The 14,242-nt window shown below is 35.5% G+C and overlaps 1 protein-coding gene across 4 annotated transcripts in view; it reads right to left on the bottom strand.

The window, feature by feature from the left end:
• Positions 1-14,242, bottom strand: part of AKAP7 (A-kinase anchoring protein 7) — a 141,469-nt gene that overhangs the window by 126,241 nt on the left and 986 nt on the right. For all 4 annotated transcript variants that reach the window (XR_012324836.1, XM_073789597.1, XM_019951830.3 and 1 more), the window contains exon 2: positions 7,908-8,039. Coding sequence is in view for 3 of the 4 variants with exons in the window: in XM_073789597.1 (XP_073645698.1) it covers positions 7,908-8,039 (132 nt within the window). In the remaining variant the exon portion in view is untranslated. The remainder of the gene's footprint in view (positions 1-7,907; positions 8,040-14,242) is intronic.

The raw sequence follows: 14,242 nt of genomic DNA, 5'->3' as shown, positions 1-14,242 counted from the left end.
ACTAACCTCTGATCTAAAGCATAACTAACCACCATTCTCTTCCCCTTGCCACAATTTTCATGATGCTAGGAAAAATCACTTTTTCATCCATCCTGTATATGTATATTTGTAACTTTTACAACAAAAGCACTTGCAGCAGTGCCATTCAAAGTTTGGTTCATGGCCAGTGTCACACTACAAACCATTTGTTCCAGAAACTGAGAGAATGCTTTATAAACTTTCAGAGCAATTAGGCAAAGTAATTTTGTCTGTCAAAGTTTGGCTTCTATTTTATAGATCTTTTTCTTTAACACCTTTTTGCTAATAATTCATGTTTTATTATATTTTACAAAAGTATCAGTCAGCAACAAGTAAGAAATTAAAGAAAAAAAATGGTCCTTGACCATAGATAACTTGAGAAACACTTAGCATGCTTTTTAAGGTCATCTTCAAAAGACATTTCCAACACCCAACAACTCTTATTATGAAGCTACACCCCCAGAAGTAATTTCCAAATCAGCGTGAAATGCCATTGTCTCTTTTACAAATTCTATGAGGGGCTTCCCTACTTGTGCAAAACTACCATTAATTTATTTTTCAGGTGTGCCTTCTTGAACAGTAGCTTACTGTTCAAAATACAGTACATCAGAGAGACTTTGAAAAATTCAAATATAATTGTATATTCTGAGGTATGATTTTGGAAAGAGGGAGATGAGGGAGGAAGCACCTTGCCTTACATTCAGTCCTATGAAGTTGGTTTCATCTTTGGGATCAACTCTAACAGACCATAGTGACCAAGAGCACAAGGCCCATGTGCATCTAACTAAACTCCTTATTTTACATACGATGAAAGAGAAGAGAAGAAAACCTTTTTAAAGCAGCTCAATGTCACAGAATCAAGCCTGGTGTCTAGACCTTTTAAAGGTCTCCTTCTAGTGTACTTTCTACTGGAGCAAACTGCTTCCCTCTCGCAGTTCTAGATGAGTAGTTACTACTGCACACAAAACCAAAGAGCGGAAGGAAATGTCCTTATTCTGTTGTTCTTTGAAATATTAATAGTAAACAATTTTTAAATGAATGCTGCAAATAATACTTTAATGCTAACTTCTAAGAAAAATAGTAGAAAACGTTTAAAATTTAAAAATTAAGAGTCTGTGGGAATAGACATGCTTTCTTTCTAGGATTAACATATCTGTGAGCCCTAGAAAAAGACTTAAGACAGGGGTAAATTAAGAGCAAGGTGATCTGGGTGATAAGTCTGACTGTATCATAATGAGTTAAGGCAAAATTACCCAGTCTGTTTGTGCAACCATTTCTCTACTACATTTCTCAACAATATGCATAATGATTAACATGGTTAAAATGATATATCTTCACAGAGGACACATATTTGAAATATAAATTATTAGCTTCTTTTGTACCTGTGAGCTTGTCAGAACTTTTAAAAAGTTCGTAGCATTCTCTGTATTACGAGCATTATCTGAATTGCTTCATAAGATGCCACTGGGTTTTATTTCCCATGCAGCTTTTTTCATATGGAAAATCAAATCAATACACTGAGCTGCTTGTAATTTCAGATATATAAGAAATAGTCCTACCATTGATTGTAGTAACATGAATTAAATGTACTAATTTTAAACAAAAGCCACAAAATATGCTAATGAAGTACCACATATTTTAAATCCACTTCTAAAATACATTCCTAGCCCACCTCCATCTGCTGTTAGTAAACTGGCACTCTGGAAAAGGAAACCATTTTTAACATAATCTGGGCTGGAATCCTGGCTCCACACACTAGCTGTGTGACCTTAGATAAGTCACATAAGTTCTCCTGACCTAAGTTTCCTCCTCTCTAACGTGAGGATAATAATAATAGCTACCTCATAGGAACATTTAAACATTGACTTAGGGACTTTCCCTGGTGGTCCAGTGGTTAAGACTCTGTGCTTCCACTGCAGGGGTATCTGACAGTTATCAGCCTATGCCTTTGCATAAAAGTAATCTACAAAAGGAAAAGGGGAAGTGGAAATGGCTGCTGGGAAGACAACCAGCAATGCAGCAGAGGCAGCACTAGATAGTGAAAGGGCACTGACCCAAAGACTAGTCTTCCAACAAGCATCTTTCCATCAATTTACTTCATTTCTTTATCTGAGAACTTAAAAATCTGGCCAATCCATGGAGAAATAGCTAATTCTAGGTTTGGGGGATAAAATGTACAAGAGAAGGCTAGAAATTCAAAGACTCCTGGGATCATGTCAGAAGGTCTCCAGAGCCAGTTTGAAAGTTCCCCCACAGGCCAAAGATGGGACAATTTGAACATCAAATGACCATAACAGTAAACTTCTACACAACTTGATTTCTTCAATGATAAACGTGCACGCGTGCATGCACACACACACACACACACACACACACACAAATGAAAACAAAAGGAGGAGGAGATCTAGAGATCTCCTAGAAAAGAGACTGAAGAGATGTATCAAATATAATGCATAGGCTTTGGTTCCTAAATCAAACCAACTTTTTAAAAATTACAATACAGGGACTTCCCTGGTGGTGCAGTGGTTAAGAATCCGCCTGCCAATGCAGGGGACATGGGTTCAAGCCCTGGTCTGGGAAGATCCCACATGCCGTGGAGCAACTATGCCTGTGCGCCACAACTACTAAGCCTGCATGCCACAACTACTGAGCCTGCACACCTAGAGCCTGTGCTCCGCAACAAGAGAAGCCACCGCAGTGAGGAGCCCGAACACCAAAACTAAGAGTAGCCCCCACTCGCTGCAACTAGACCGCGCGCAGCAACGAAGACCCAACGCAGCCAAAGATAAATAAATAAATAATTACAATACAATCAGAGAAATGTGAATATGACAAGGTATTTGATGACATTAGGAATTACCATTATTTTTCTCATATAGTAAGGATATTTCAAGTACGCTTACTATTATATGCTTAATAAGATTCCTCATCTTTTAAGGATATGCATTATTTACAGAAAAAATGAGCTCTCTGCGATTTACCTCAAAATAATCCAGTGAAGAAGAGGTAATGAATACATGAGCCTCATTTATACTATTCTACTTTTGAATATGCTTAAAAGTTTCTATAATCAAATTTTTAAAAAAAAAAACCCAGGGGCATGGGAGGAACAAAAGCTGCATAATCTAGTAACTAGGGGTCTCTTCTGGTTCTAGTTTTCTGTGATTTGGAATAAAGGTACCAACTGTTACTACCTGTACTAATTAGGACATTTTATGGTGAAATTAAACAAAGAATGGTGTCCAAACTAATAATCCAGCTGATTTTATAACCTTTAGTTTATCTCAAAATTAACATAGTAGAAATAGAATCCTAAGTCTATAGTCTAGTTTTTCTTTTTTCAAACTGCAAGTATCAATCCACTAGTGGGTTATGAAATCACCTTAGAAGACAAAAAAAAAAAAAAGCACTTTTTAATAACTAGAATGGAATGGATTGGAATGAAAGGAAAGCAAAGCAAAAGGACAGAATGGTAAACAGTACACTGCTTACGATACATGTATTACTTAATGAAATTTCAGTTTTTTACATATATATGTATATTGGGTGGCAATGTAAAATCTATTTCTTACTTTGAACATAAGACACACTTTTGCTGTATTTTACTCAATATAACAGTACTAAGAAGAGGAATAGACTTAATAAAACAGTATTTAAAAGACCACTGGAGTGTTCAGTATTTTGTTTTACACATTACCTGTTTAAAACTAAAGTGTCCTCCTGTCTGTAGCTACTCATTTTTGCCATTTCAAATGTTTCATAAGTCCATTTTGCAGATATCCAGAGAAGGAAAATCATAATCTCTGAAGGTAATAGTTATAATGTGAAATAGGTCTAATAATTCTGGTATTGTGAGAATGACACAGAGTAAAGCCCCCAACTCAGAATGCAACCTCCTGGTAAAAATAAAGAAGTACAGGGTTTTTCTAAATTCCCTTAGCTTTCTCTTATCAATAACTATTAAACTTCCCTCTGAACTGGATTATCTACATTTTTCTTTTGTTAGGCATCACAGACAGGGTAAAGTTTAAAATTATCTGATGTGAGTTGGGCAAAAAAGGGGGAAAGAATTCTGTATTTACTGTTATAGTACAGTTTAATATACCATTATAAGTAGTTTGTCTTTCTATTTCTGTGAGTCCTGATGATTTATGGTCAACTTGCTAGACACTTGTTTGCATAGCTTCTTTGCCTTTCATTTGCAGGTTTATTTGTATGGTTTATTTGCAAGTTTATTTGTATGGCCAGAGTATAAAATCCCTCTTTTCCTTACTGAACTTCATTTTATTTCTAGCTTTTAAATCATAATCTAAGTTCTAAAATACAATTTACTGTTATACTTTTTATTTAGTGCATATGAAAATACAATGAGCAAAGTATTCAAGTACTATCAAGTTTACAATAAAAACATTAAAGATCAATGACCATAGAAGCAAAATGTAGAAAGCTTTTGGCAATATGCCCTGGATCTTTCACTGGATTATTGAGTAACTTTATTGTTTAGCCAAAAAAAAAAGTATCAGTTGTAGTACAGCCTGTAAATGCATCCCATAAATTTATTACATTTGTTAATTTTCATAATGATTTCAGTAGCCATTTTAATGTGCTCTAATGAATCTGGTCTTGTTGACAAAGGCTGTAACTCTCTCATCCATGAGTTGGCTTTTTTTTACCTAAAGCACCACATATGTCATTTTATGTAAATTAACTAATTTTCCTAAAGTTTGTTTAATTCCCTCGAAAAACTACAAGAGAATGAATTATGGGAGAAATTAATGTAATGAGGTAGTCCATCTGTTATTGTTGGTGGATTGTTTTCATACTTGCTGTTAGCCAAAAGGCTGAGAATGAATTCGATTTTGCTTTTATATTCTTTTCCTTTTTTCTTGTTACTTAAGCAAGTCAAAATCTTTGAAGTAACCATTCTTAAAACTTAAGTGTACAGCTTAGAATATTACCTTCTATATTTCATAGAATTACTCTGAATAATCTTTGGCAAGTTACTAAAACTTTCTAAAAAAATAATTTACCCCTCTCATTCACTGTGAGGATTAAGAAATAATAAATCATTTACTGATGTGCTAGAAGCACTCAATGATATTATTATAAAATACTGCTCTCAAAGGGCAAGTATTTTAATACTTAATTCAACAAATAAATTTTGGTAAGATTAAATTAATAAAAATTTACGGAGGCAAGTTTGTGCCACACACTGCTGTAAGGACAGCATTAACAAATTGAATCTTCCCAACAACCCTATGAGATAACTACCATTATTAAACCAATTTTAGAGATAATGAAAGTAAGCCCAGACACTTGTTCAAAGTACACAATAGGAAAGCGTAGAAGCAAATTTTGTCCCTTGACAGTCTGACTCCACAGCCCTCACTTTTAACCACCTAACTTTAACACTATTAGTGATATCTTAGTGGATAGTATCAAAAAAAAAACTGAGTTTCTCTAGTTCTCTGTTTACTGAATTGATGAAGCTTACATCTTTAAAAGCAAGTTTCTAACCACAACTAAAAGCTTTAATCATATTTTTTCATGAAAAGTATCAAGAGCATTCAGGGACTTCCCTGGTGACACAGTGGTTAAGAACCGCCTGCCAATGCAGGGGACACGGGTTCGAGCCCTGGTCCAGGAAGATCTCACATGCTGCAGAGCAGCTAAGCCTGTGCGCCACAACTACTGAGCCTGCGCTCTAGAGCCCGCGAGCCACAACTACTGAGCCTGAGTGCCACAATTACTGAAGCCCGTGCGCCTAGAGCCCGTGCTCCACAACAAGAGAAGCCACCACAATGAGAAGCCCGTGCACCACAACCACGAGTAGCCCCCGTTCGCCACAACTAGAGAAAGCCTGCGTGCAGCAACAAAGACCCAATGCAGCCAAAAATGAATAAATAAAAATAAATTTACAAAAAACAAAAAGCATCAAGAGCACTTATAAAATTTGAAGATTAGAAAAAGGAAAAAAGAAATTGCTCAGAAACCTCCCATCTTAACACAACCACTGTGAATTTTGGTGACAAATCACCTAAAGTATTTACACAATTGTAAACAAACAGCACATATATTTTCCCCCTACTCTTTCACTTTGCATTTTATATAGGAAATGTTCACTATTACGTAGTCTTCAGAAATATTTTTATAATATATAATTCCATACTATGTAGTCTAAAGGCACTAGTATAGCTTATTCAGCCACACTCTAATGGACATTTGGGTTTTCCCCAATATTTTTACTATTTAAAAACACTGTGACACACATATTTGTAAATAAAACTTCTTCCCACAAGACTATGTCCTTATAGTAGGAATTCCGTGAGTGACTCTACCCCATGTATGAACACTGCTCAAGATCCCAACAAACTCCATTCTAAAAGGACTATAACAGTACATTGTCAGAAGCCATGTAGATATAACATTAAAAGCACTGAGTATTATTTTTAAGAGATATTGCCAATCTGATAAGTTACAGTTGTATTTTGACGTGCATCCTTTGATACTTATGAAGTTGAATAATTTTCCATACATTTGTTTACTGAGTTTTATCTTTTACACCCTTTGCCAGATACCAATTATTTTTTATTATTTGGGACAAATATTTGCCTTAAGTCCTTTCACAATAAAATTTGAAATATGCATTACAGGCTTCCCCAATAAATTACAGAAAGGTACAGGATATAATTTACCCTTTTTTAAAAATTGACTCAGGACAATCACTTACTATACCAAGTACGGAGATTCAATCTTCATTTGATACACATTTTTCTGTTACAAAATTTTTTTCCAGGTAAAGGGAGGTTTCAATTGATACTTTAAAATACTTAAGATTCAAAGTATTTTTTAATATACTACTTAATAGTATTAGCTAATGAATAAGGAATAAAATGATAATTTCCCATATCTCTAAAATCTTCAATAATTATAAGGTTAGACCTAGAATTCTGTGAGCTAAAATAAGGATTACAGTAATTTCGGTGAGGAGAACTGAATGCCACATTTAGGAAAGACATGCGACAAAAAAAAAAAAAATCACTGAACTACTCTGTTTTGAACCTTGATTTAAGTGTGGCTTCATAGTTAAGGGCTGTGATTATCTTAAGAGAGTAGAGTCATTTAAACTAAAGCTCTCCACAAATTTTTACACTCTGTGGGAAGCATTCTAAGTTATTCCTATCAGCAGTAGAATGAAAGACTCTCCACTGCACGCTCCCACTCAACCTTCAGAGGCAGGATTCACAGCAACCTCAAACCTCTGGATGGTTTACTGGGTTTCCAACCAATTGACCAACGACCCTTCCGCCTGTAAACAGAACAGACCCATCCAGGTCCAGGTCAGCAACTCACTAATGCTGGATTCTCTCCCAGAAAACATTCAACCTACAGGGCCAAAGGTGTGGTTCAGGTTGTACTGCTTCCTCAACATTTCTGAAAGATTTTCTTTTTACATACATTTGTATATTTTATTTCATATATATATATATTTATTTTACTTACCTTTACTTATATTTTTATGTATTTATTTATATTCCAATACATATCATTTTGGCCAGTAAACATCTGTTAGATGAATGGGTACTGCTGAATTAGCAGTAGGTCCAGAATAACTGAGGTGGTTATAAACCATGGAATGTTGTGGCCCATTGTTTTCTGAAGTAGTTTATAAACTCCAGAATGATCTGGCCCCAAATTCTGTGAGAATGCCTTAATATTATCTGTGATAGTTTTATCAATAGACTACCAACAGACAATTATTAATTAACAACCCAAACTCAAAAACATGACAAGTACTTAAGGTGAAGTAATTATTAAGAAAAAAATATATGTATCACTAAATTTACTATTCATTGCTTCTAAACATATTTATTTAATAAAGTACTTACTTCCACAGTCATCTATAACATCGATAGTAGCAAATGGCAAATCTACCAGAGAATCCACTGTGTTGGCTTCAGATTCTTCTGACATTTCCCTTTTTCTTGACACATTTTCACACTCATTGGAATTTATTCCTCCTTTAACATCACAAAAAGAAAAGTATATTATTTTATTTATTTTAACTCATATCCTAAGCTACAATAACTCAACTAACTGAACTCAATATAAATTAACATCTGTTAAGAAATGCTAAAACTGGTATTCAAATATATTGTACAGCTATTTATATAAATATTTATACCATATTCTCCATTTTTATAAATGCATTTTTATGTTAAACAGCTTTAATAATTTTCTGAAGCACAGTACTCAACTCAGGGTTAAATGAAGTTGAGTTAATCAACAAGCCTCAAGATCCTTTATAGCTGCATTTTCTTAATTCTAAAACTACAGTTTTTCACATACCTTTTGAAAACAAGCCAACAAGGTTTTGGCAGTCTTTTTCATGTTTATTTTTTAACAATATCACTTACCCGTTCTCATCTGTACAAGCTATGACTTTTACTTTTTTCTTCATAAAGACTTTTAAATTTTTTTGTCTCCATTATTATATTAACATTGGAAATTCAAACGTTAAAAACACATAGCTTTAAATACGCTTTTCTAGAAATTCAGTGGTTAAAAAGCAAAAAGATCTTACAGTTTCCCGACAGCTCTCCCATGGATATTAATATTAGAGCCACATTTCACATTTGGTCCTTGTTTTGTTTTGTTTTGTTTTGACGGGTGGAACAATCATATTCGTTGGGAGGAGGTTAAGGGAAAGAGGGTGTCTGTTCAAATTGATAGTCAATTGCTAAGTTTATCAGTAGGTGGTCTCCCCAGTACTATTATTCTCCATGCTTTTATTGACAGACACAAATGTTGTTTGAACTAGAACTGAACAAAATCCTGGGATACTTATATAATTTCTACTCTATATATTGAGTAAAGATTAATTTACCACTAACAATATTAAAGAAGTCATTTATTTCATTCTGCTGTAATCCTCTATTTTCATATATCAGGCCTTAAAAAAACACACTCCATTAAGAATATGGCTTCAATATACAAGATAATAAATATCCTGATAGGTCATAGCTAACATAAACCAAAAAAACTAAATTTTTATTGCAATTTGGGTAATCTCTAATATTACTTACACACACACACCCCTATTTTCTAGATAAAAGCAAAAAATGACAATAAAACCTTTTTGTTGTTGCTTTTTGTATATCAGCTAATCATGTTCAATACCAAAATCAAAAAAATTAATAGTACATTCTTAATAATGCTATTTATTTATATTACAGTTCAAACCTTATTGAGTATGAGTGCCTGGCACGCAGGTGTTCAACAAATGTTAGTTTACTCTAAATCTAATCAAACTCACAACTATTTGAAACATGTGAGAACAAGTAAATGTTTCCTTTCTATGTTTACACTTGCATTGAAAAATACAAATGCAGCTTATATTTAAACAACAGTTTTAATAGATCAACACATATCTTTATATTTTGGGGCACATGCAGCTATGCAGAAAATATCATCACTGACCATGTTGCTTACACTTAAAAGCTAGCAACAAAGAGTATTTGTGCAGTTACAAGTGCACAAAGCTGAATGAAAATCTGGACAAAATGAAATAAAGCCAACTTTCGTTTTTCTATTTTACTCTTAATCTAAGAACTTAGTAATAAATTCTAAGGATCTAATGTACAGCATGGTGACTAGAGTTAATAAATACTGTACTGTATACTTGAAATTTGCTAAGAGAAAGCTTAAGCATTTTTACCAAAAAAAAAAAAAGTGAAGTGTGGATGCGTTAATTAACTTGATTGTGGCAATCATCTCACAATGTGTACTTCTATCAAATCATCACGCTGTACACTTTAAATATATACAGTCTTATTTGCCAATTGTACCTCAATAAAGCTGAGGAGGGGAGAAATTAGTGATATTAAATTGGCCCATTTAACAGTGACATCTCAATACTAGCTCCAAAGTGCCACTTGGAAATATACTGGATTCTTGGCAATATGTGGAATGGGGAAGGAAGGCTGAATTCTATGCTCACGTTTTGAAGGCAAGATGAAGAATTAAATAACATGATGAATTAAATTTAGTCATTTTTTAAATGAAAAATGTTGTTGAAACAATTAAATGTTTACCTTATCTTAACCAATTAATCAACCACAATTAGAGAACAAGTGCTATGTGGATCACTCTGGCTATACCAAAAGGACAATCGAGCAGTGACAATGGTGATAATAGTGGTGTTTGGGTAACATGCAAGGCAAGCTGGCTACTATAAAAGAAAGGGTTTGGGACTAGAAATCAGGAGACAGGGACTTCCCTGGTGGTCTACTGGTTAAGACTCTGTGCTCCCAATGCAGGGGGCCCAGGTTCAATTCCTGGTCAGGGAGCTAGGTCCCATATGCCACAACTAGATCCCGCATACCTCAACTAAAGATCCCGCACGCGGCAACGAAGATCTCCCGTGCCGCAAGTAAGACCCAGCACAGCCAAATAAATAAGTAAATATTTTTTTTAAAAATCAGGAGACAGATATTCTAGTATTGGACCTGCCACTCACTTGTGATCCTGGGCAAGTCGCGTGAATTCTCTAGGCCCTAGTAGTTATCTCATCTATTAGATGACAAGGTTGTCCTAGTTGAAAAATTCTAAAGCTTGGTTGTACATTAGAATCACCTGAAGAGCTTTTTTAAATGATCAACATCTGGGTCTCACCCCAGGCCACCTAAATCAGAATCTCTGGAAATGAGGCCAGCCTCTTGCACTTTTATAAAGCCTCGCAGGGTGACTCTAACGTGCAATGAAGTTTGAAAACCACTGCTCCCCTTTCACTTATTCCATACCTTGATTCTGTGCCAGACTAAGAAATTATGTTAACAGTTGAGAACAATCAACTTAAAAGTAAAAACTCTGATTAATCGTCTACTGGCAGGGAAATCTTTCCCGATGACCAGCTCAGGGCTGAGTGAGGTAATCCAATCTCCTTCCACATACAATCACAGCATGAATACATCATGTTATAGATGTCCACTTACATGTCTTCTCCATTAGACTCTAAGCTAAAGTGACCAGATAATTTACAGCCCAAACCAGGGCTCCTTTGAAAAGTGAAACGGGGAACTTTTCCAATTACACCCCTATCTGTCTGTATGGTCGCCCTACTCTAAGTTCCTTAAGTGCTACGTCTTATCCTCCTTTGATTCCTCAATGCCTAGCACAGTGTCCAACTCACAGGAGGTGCTCAATACACTTGTACTGAACAACAAAGGTAAGTACCCATTTGGGAGTGGTTAATAAATTACTCAAGCTCCATGGCCACACAGCTATCTCAGTGCTCCTAAAAATAATTCCTGGTGTTTAATGGCATCCTTAGCCCATCACAGATTCATTTTCACAGAATAAATGATATTCTATTTGACATAAAAATAAAAATTGAAGTATAACATGACTTGCTCAACATCATTCCCCATCTTGTTAAATAAAGTACATGTAAACTCTTGAAGCTTGGGATTAACATACACAGACTACTATATATAAAATAGATAACCAACAAGGACCTACTGTAGAGCACAAGGAACTCTACTCAATATTCTGTAATAACCTATAAGGGTGAAGAATCTGAAAAAGAATGAAGATATGTATATGTATAACTGAATCATTTTGCTGCACACCTGAAACTAACACAACATTGTAAATCAACTATATGCCAATAAAATCTTTTTTAAAAGATTTTTAATTTTTAAAATAAATAAACTCTTGAGTGCAATGGTATGTCAAAATCAACAAGCATCTAGAACTTGAAATACAAATTTTGTTCTATTAAATTACAGAATAGTTGAAAACCTTTTTGTAGATATGAATTATTAACTCAGAAAAAAGAGAATACCACTTTCAAGTAACTCTTGAAAGAACTGCTGGCCATTCTATAGAACAATGTTTCTCAGCAGGACTCATATCTGGAAGCCTTCCTCCAGTTCTCTAAGCGCTAGTGTTTGGGCAAAGGCTGGCAGACCTGAATTCAACACAGCCATCATAACTACACTTTCTTTTGCAGAAGTGCAAATATGTTGCTTTGGGAAAACTGCCTTAAAATAACCAACCTTTAAATAAAGCATTTAAACTATGAATTCACCATTTTAAGTACTTAAAATCTGGTCTAACTATAGTTAAAATAAAATTCTATCTTTTGTACAAATCCAAATAAAAGTAACACTGCTAAGTGCATTAATACTATAAAGACAGGTGAAACTGGTTAACTACTACTAGTAGTAACAACAACAGCTAACATTTGAGCTCGTTCCTATGCCAGGCACAGCTGGAAGCACTTTACAGACAGTAACTCATTTAACCATGCTATCAGGCAGTACTCTTATTATACTCATTTTACACCCTAGCCGATTAAGTAACCTGCCTCAGGTTACAGCTAGTAGGTCTTGGGGCTAGAATTTGAATCCAGTTACTCAATGGCCAAAACCCACCCTTTCCAGCAACATGCCCTGCTGGAAAGTTCACATACGTAGTTTATAGCACTGTAAACTGAGGCAATCCTTTCAGAAAGCAATCAGGAGCCATGAGAATTTTCTTCTTACCCCAACAGATACCAGATAGATATCTGGGAGTCTATCATACTTGTTAAAATAGATTCACCTCAGCTCTGTTTAAACAAAAAAGAAAAAGTTTAACAACTTAAATGCCTAATAATAGGGAAATGGTTAAACAAAGGATACTCACTATAATGACAACTAAGAATAATGGCTAGGAAGACTACAACAGCTGAAAAAAGTTCGTAACAAATACAGGATTCCCTGCTATCTGAAAGCAGAGCCTTCCTACGAAAAATTTGCTAAGCCAAAATGACGTCAAGTGAAGAAGCAATGATCTTTGGTTGAAAAATCCTGTTAGGATTTCTTTTGATTAGTGAAAACAGGTGCTAATGCAGGTCTTTCATAAATGTAAAAGCAAAGTGACATAACGTGAACTTTTGAAAAGCAGGGGATACGTGTACTGACCTTTTGAAAAGCAGATATAAGACTACTTACGCACTTGCGCTATGTTTACAATTATATATGAAAAGGCTGACAGAGCTGCACTCAATATATTTCTGCTATTCAAGTGTTTTAAACAGAATTAATATTACTTTTATAAGGAAACAATGCACACATTTAAAATATATTATAAAACCATACATGAAGTATACACTAATATTCAAATATATGTGCACTTCAGCAAATGCCTTCATCAAAGACCAATAGAAGAGAAAAAGGATAGTCTGCCCTTTGTCACACAAAATGTAGTTTCCTATTTGGATAACCAAGTACAACTTTACTGAGAAAGATTCTCTTTTATTCACTCTACTAGGTATATAGTAGGTATATTCCCCAAGAACTAGTAAAAAGAGTCAATCCCATCATCCATGTCAGTCCTGGCCTGGCTACTAAAAATAGAAACATCTTACAGCTGGAGAAATGTTGAGAGCTGTCAACAAGTCACCTGACCTCCATGCTTTGGTTTCCACATCGTTAAAACAGAAACTAAAGTATAACCCAAATTACTAGAGAGTAATGGATTAAAGTTAATAATATCTGAAAAGGAATGTAAGAAGACAGTAAACCCCACAAACATCTTAAAGTACGCCGTCAGCATCCTCAGTTGCAAGGCCAGACGCTAAAGGAGCTGGGGTGTGAATCCTTTCTCTTTGACACTGACAATCCCCTACAGGTCCCCCTTTATAAATGCATCTCAAAAACTCCCGCCCTTGGGGATTCCCTGGTGGCGCAGTGGTTGAGAGTCCCCCTGCCAATGCAGGAGACGCGGGTTCGTGCCCCGGTCCGGGAGGGTCCCGCGTGCCTCGGAGCGGCTGGGCCCGTGAGCCATGCCCGCTGGGCCTGCGCGTCCGGGGCCTGTGCTCCGCAGCTAGAAAGGCTCCAGCGGTGAGAGGCCCGCGTACCGCAAAAAAAAAAAAAAAAAAAAAAAAAAAAACTCCCGCCCTCAGCATACACCTACAAGGTCTTCATCATTTCATTCCCTCAACAACTGTAAACATATTCACACTAGTTAACGGCTACTGCATAACATTTTAAGATTTTCATGCTTTTCATATCTTTTTATGCGTTTATATTACAAAAATCTCACAGAAGAGCACCTTTTCTCTAATTGGCTTGTTGGTCCCTTTCACTAAAAGTCCAACCCGTAACTCGTTCTACCCACAAAGTTCAGTCCACAGCAAATGCCGACCTGAACTGGAAATCAATTCTGAGCCCTACTT

Source organism: Tursiops truncatus, chromosome 12 (assembly GCF_011762595.2).
Source record: "Tursiops truncatus isolate mTurTru1 chromosome 12, mTurTru1.mat.Y, whole genome shotgun sequence".
Classification (NCBI taxonomy): Eukaryota; Metazoa; Chordata; class Mammalia; order Artiodactyla; family Delphinidae; genus Tursiops; species Tursiops truncatus.
This window is presented reverse-complemented; position numbering and strand designations above follow the sequence as displayed.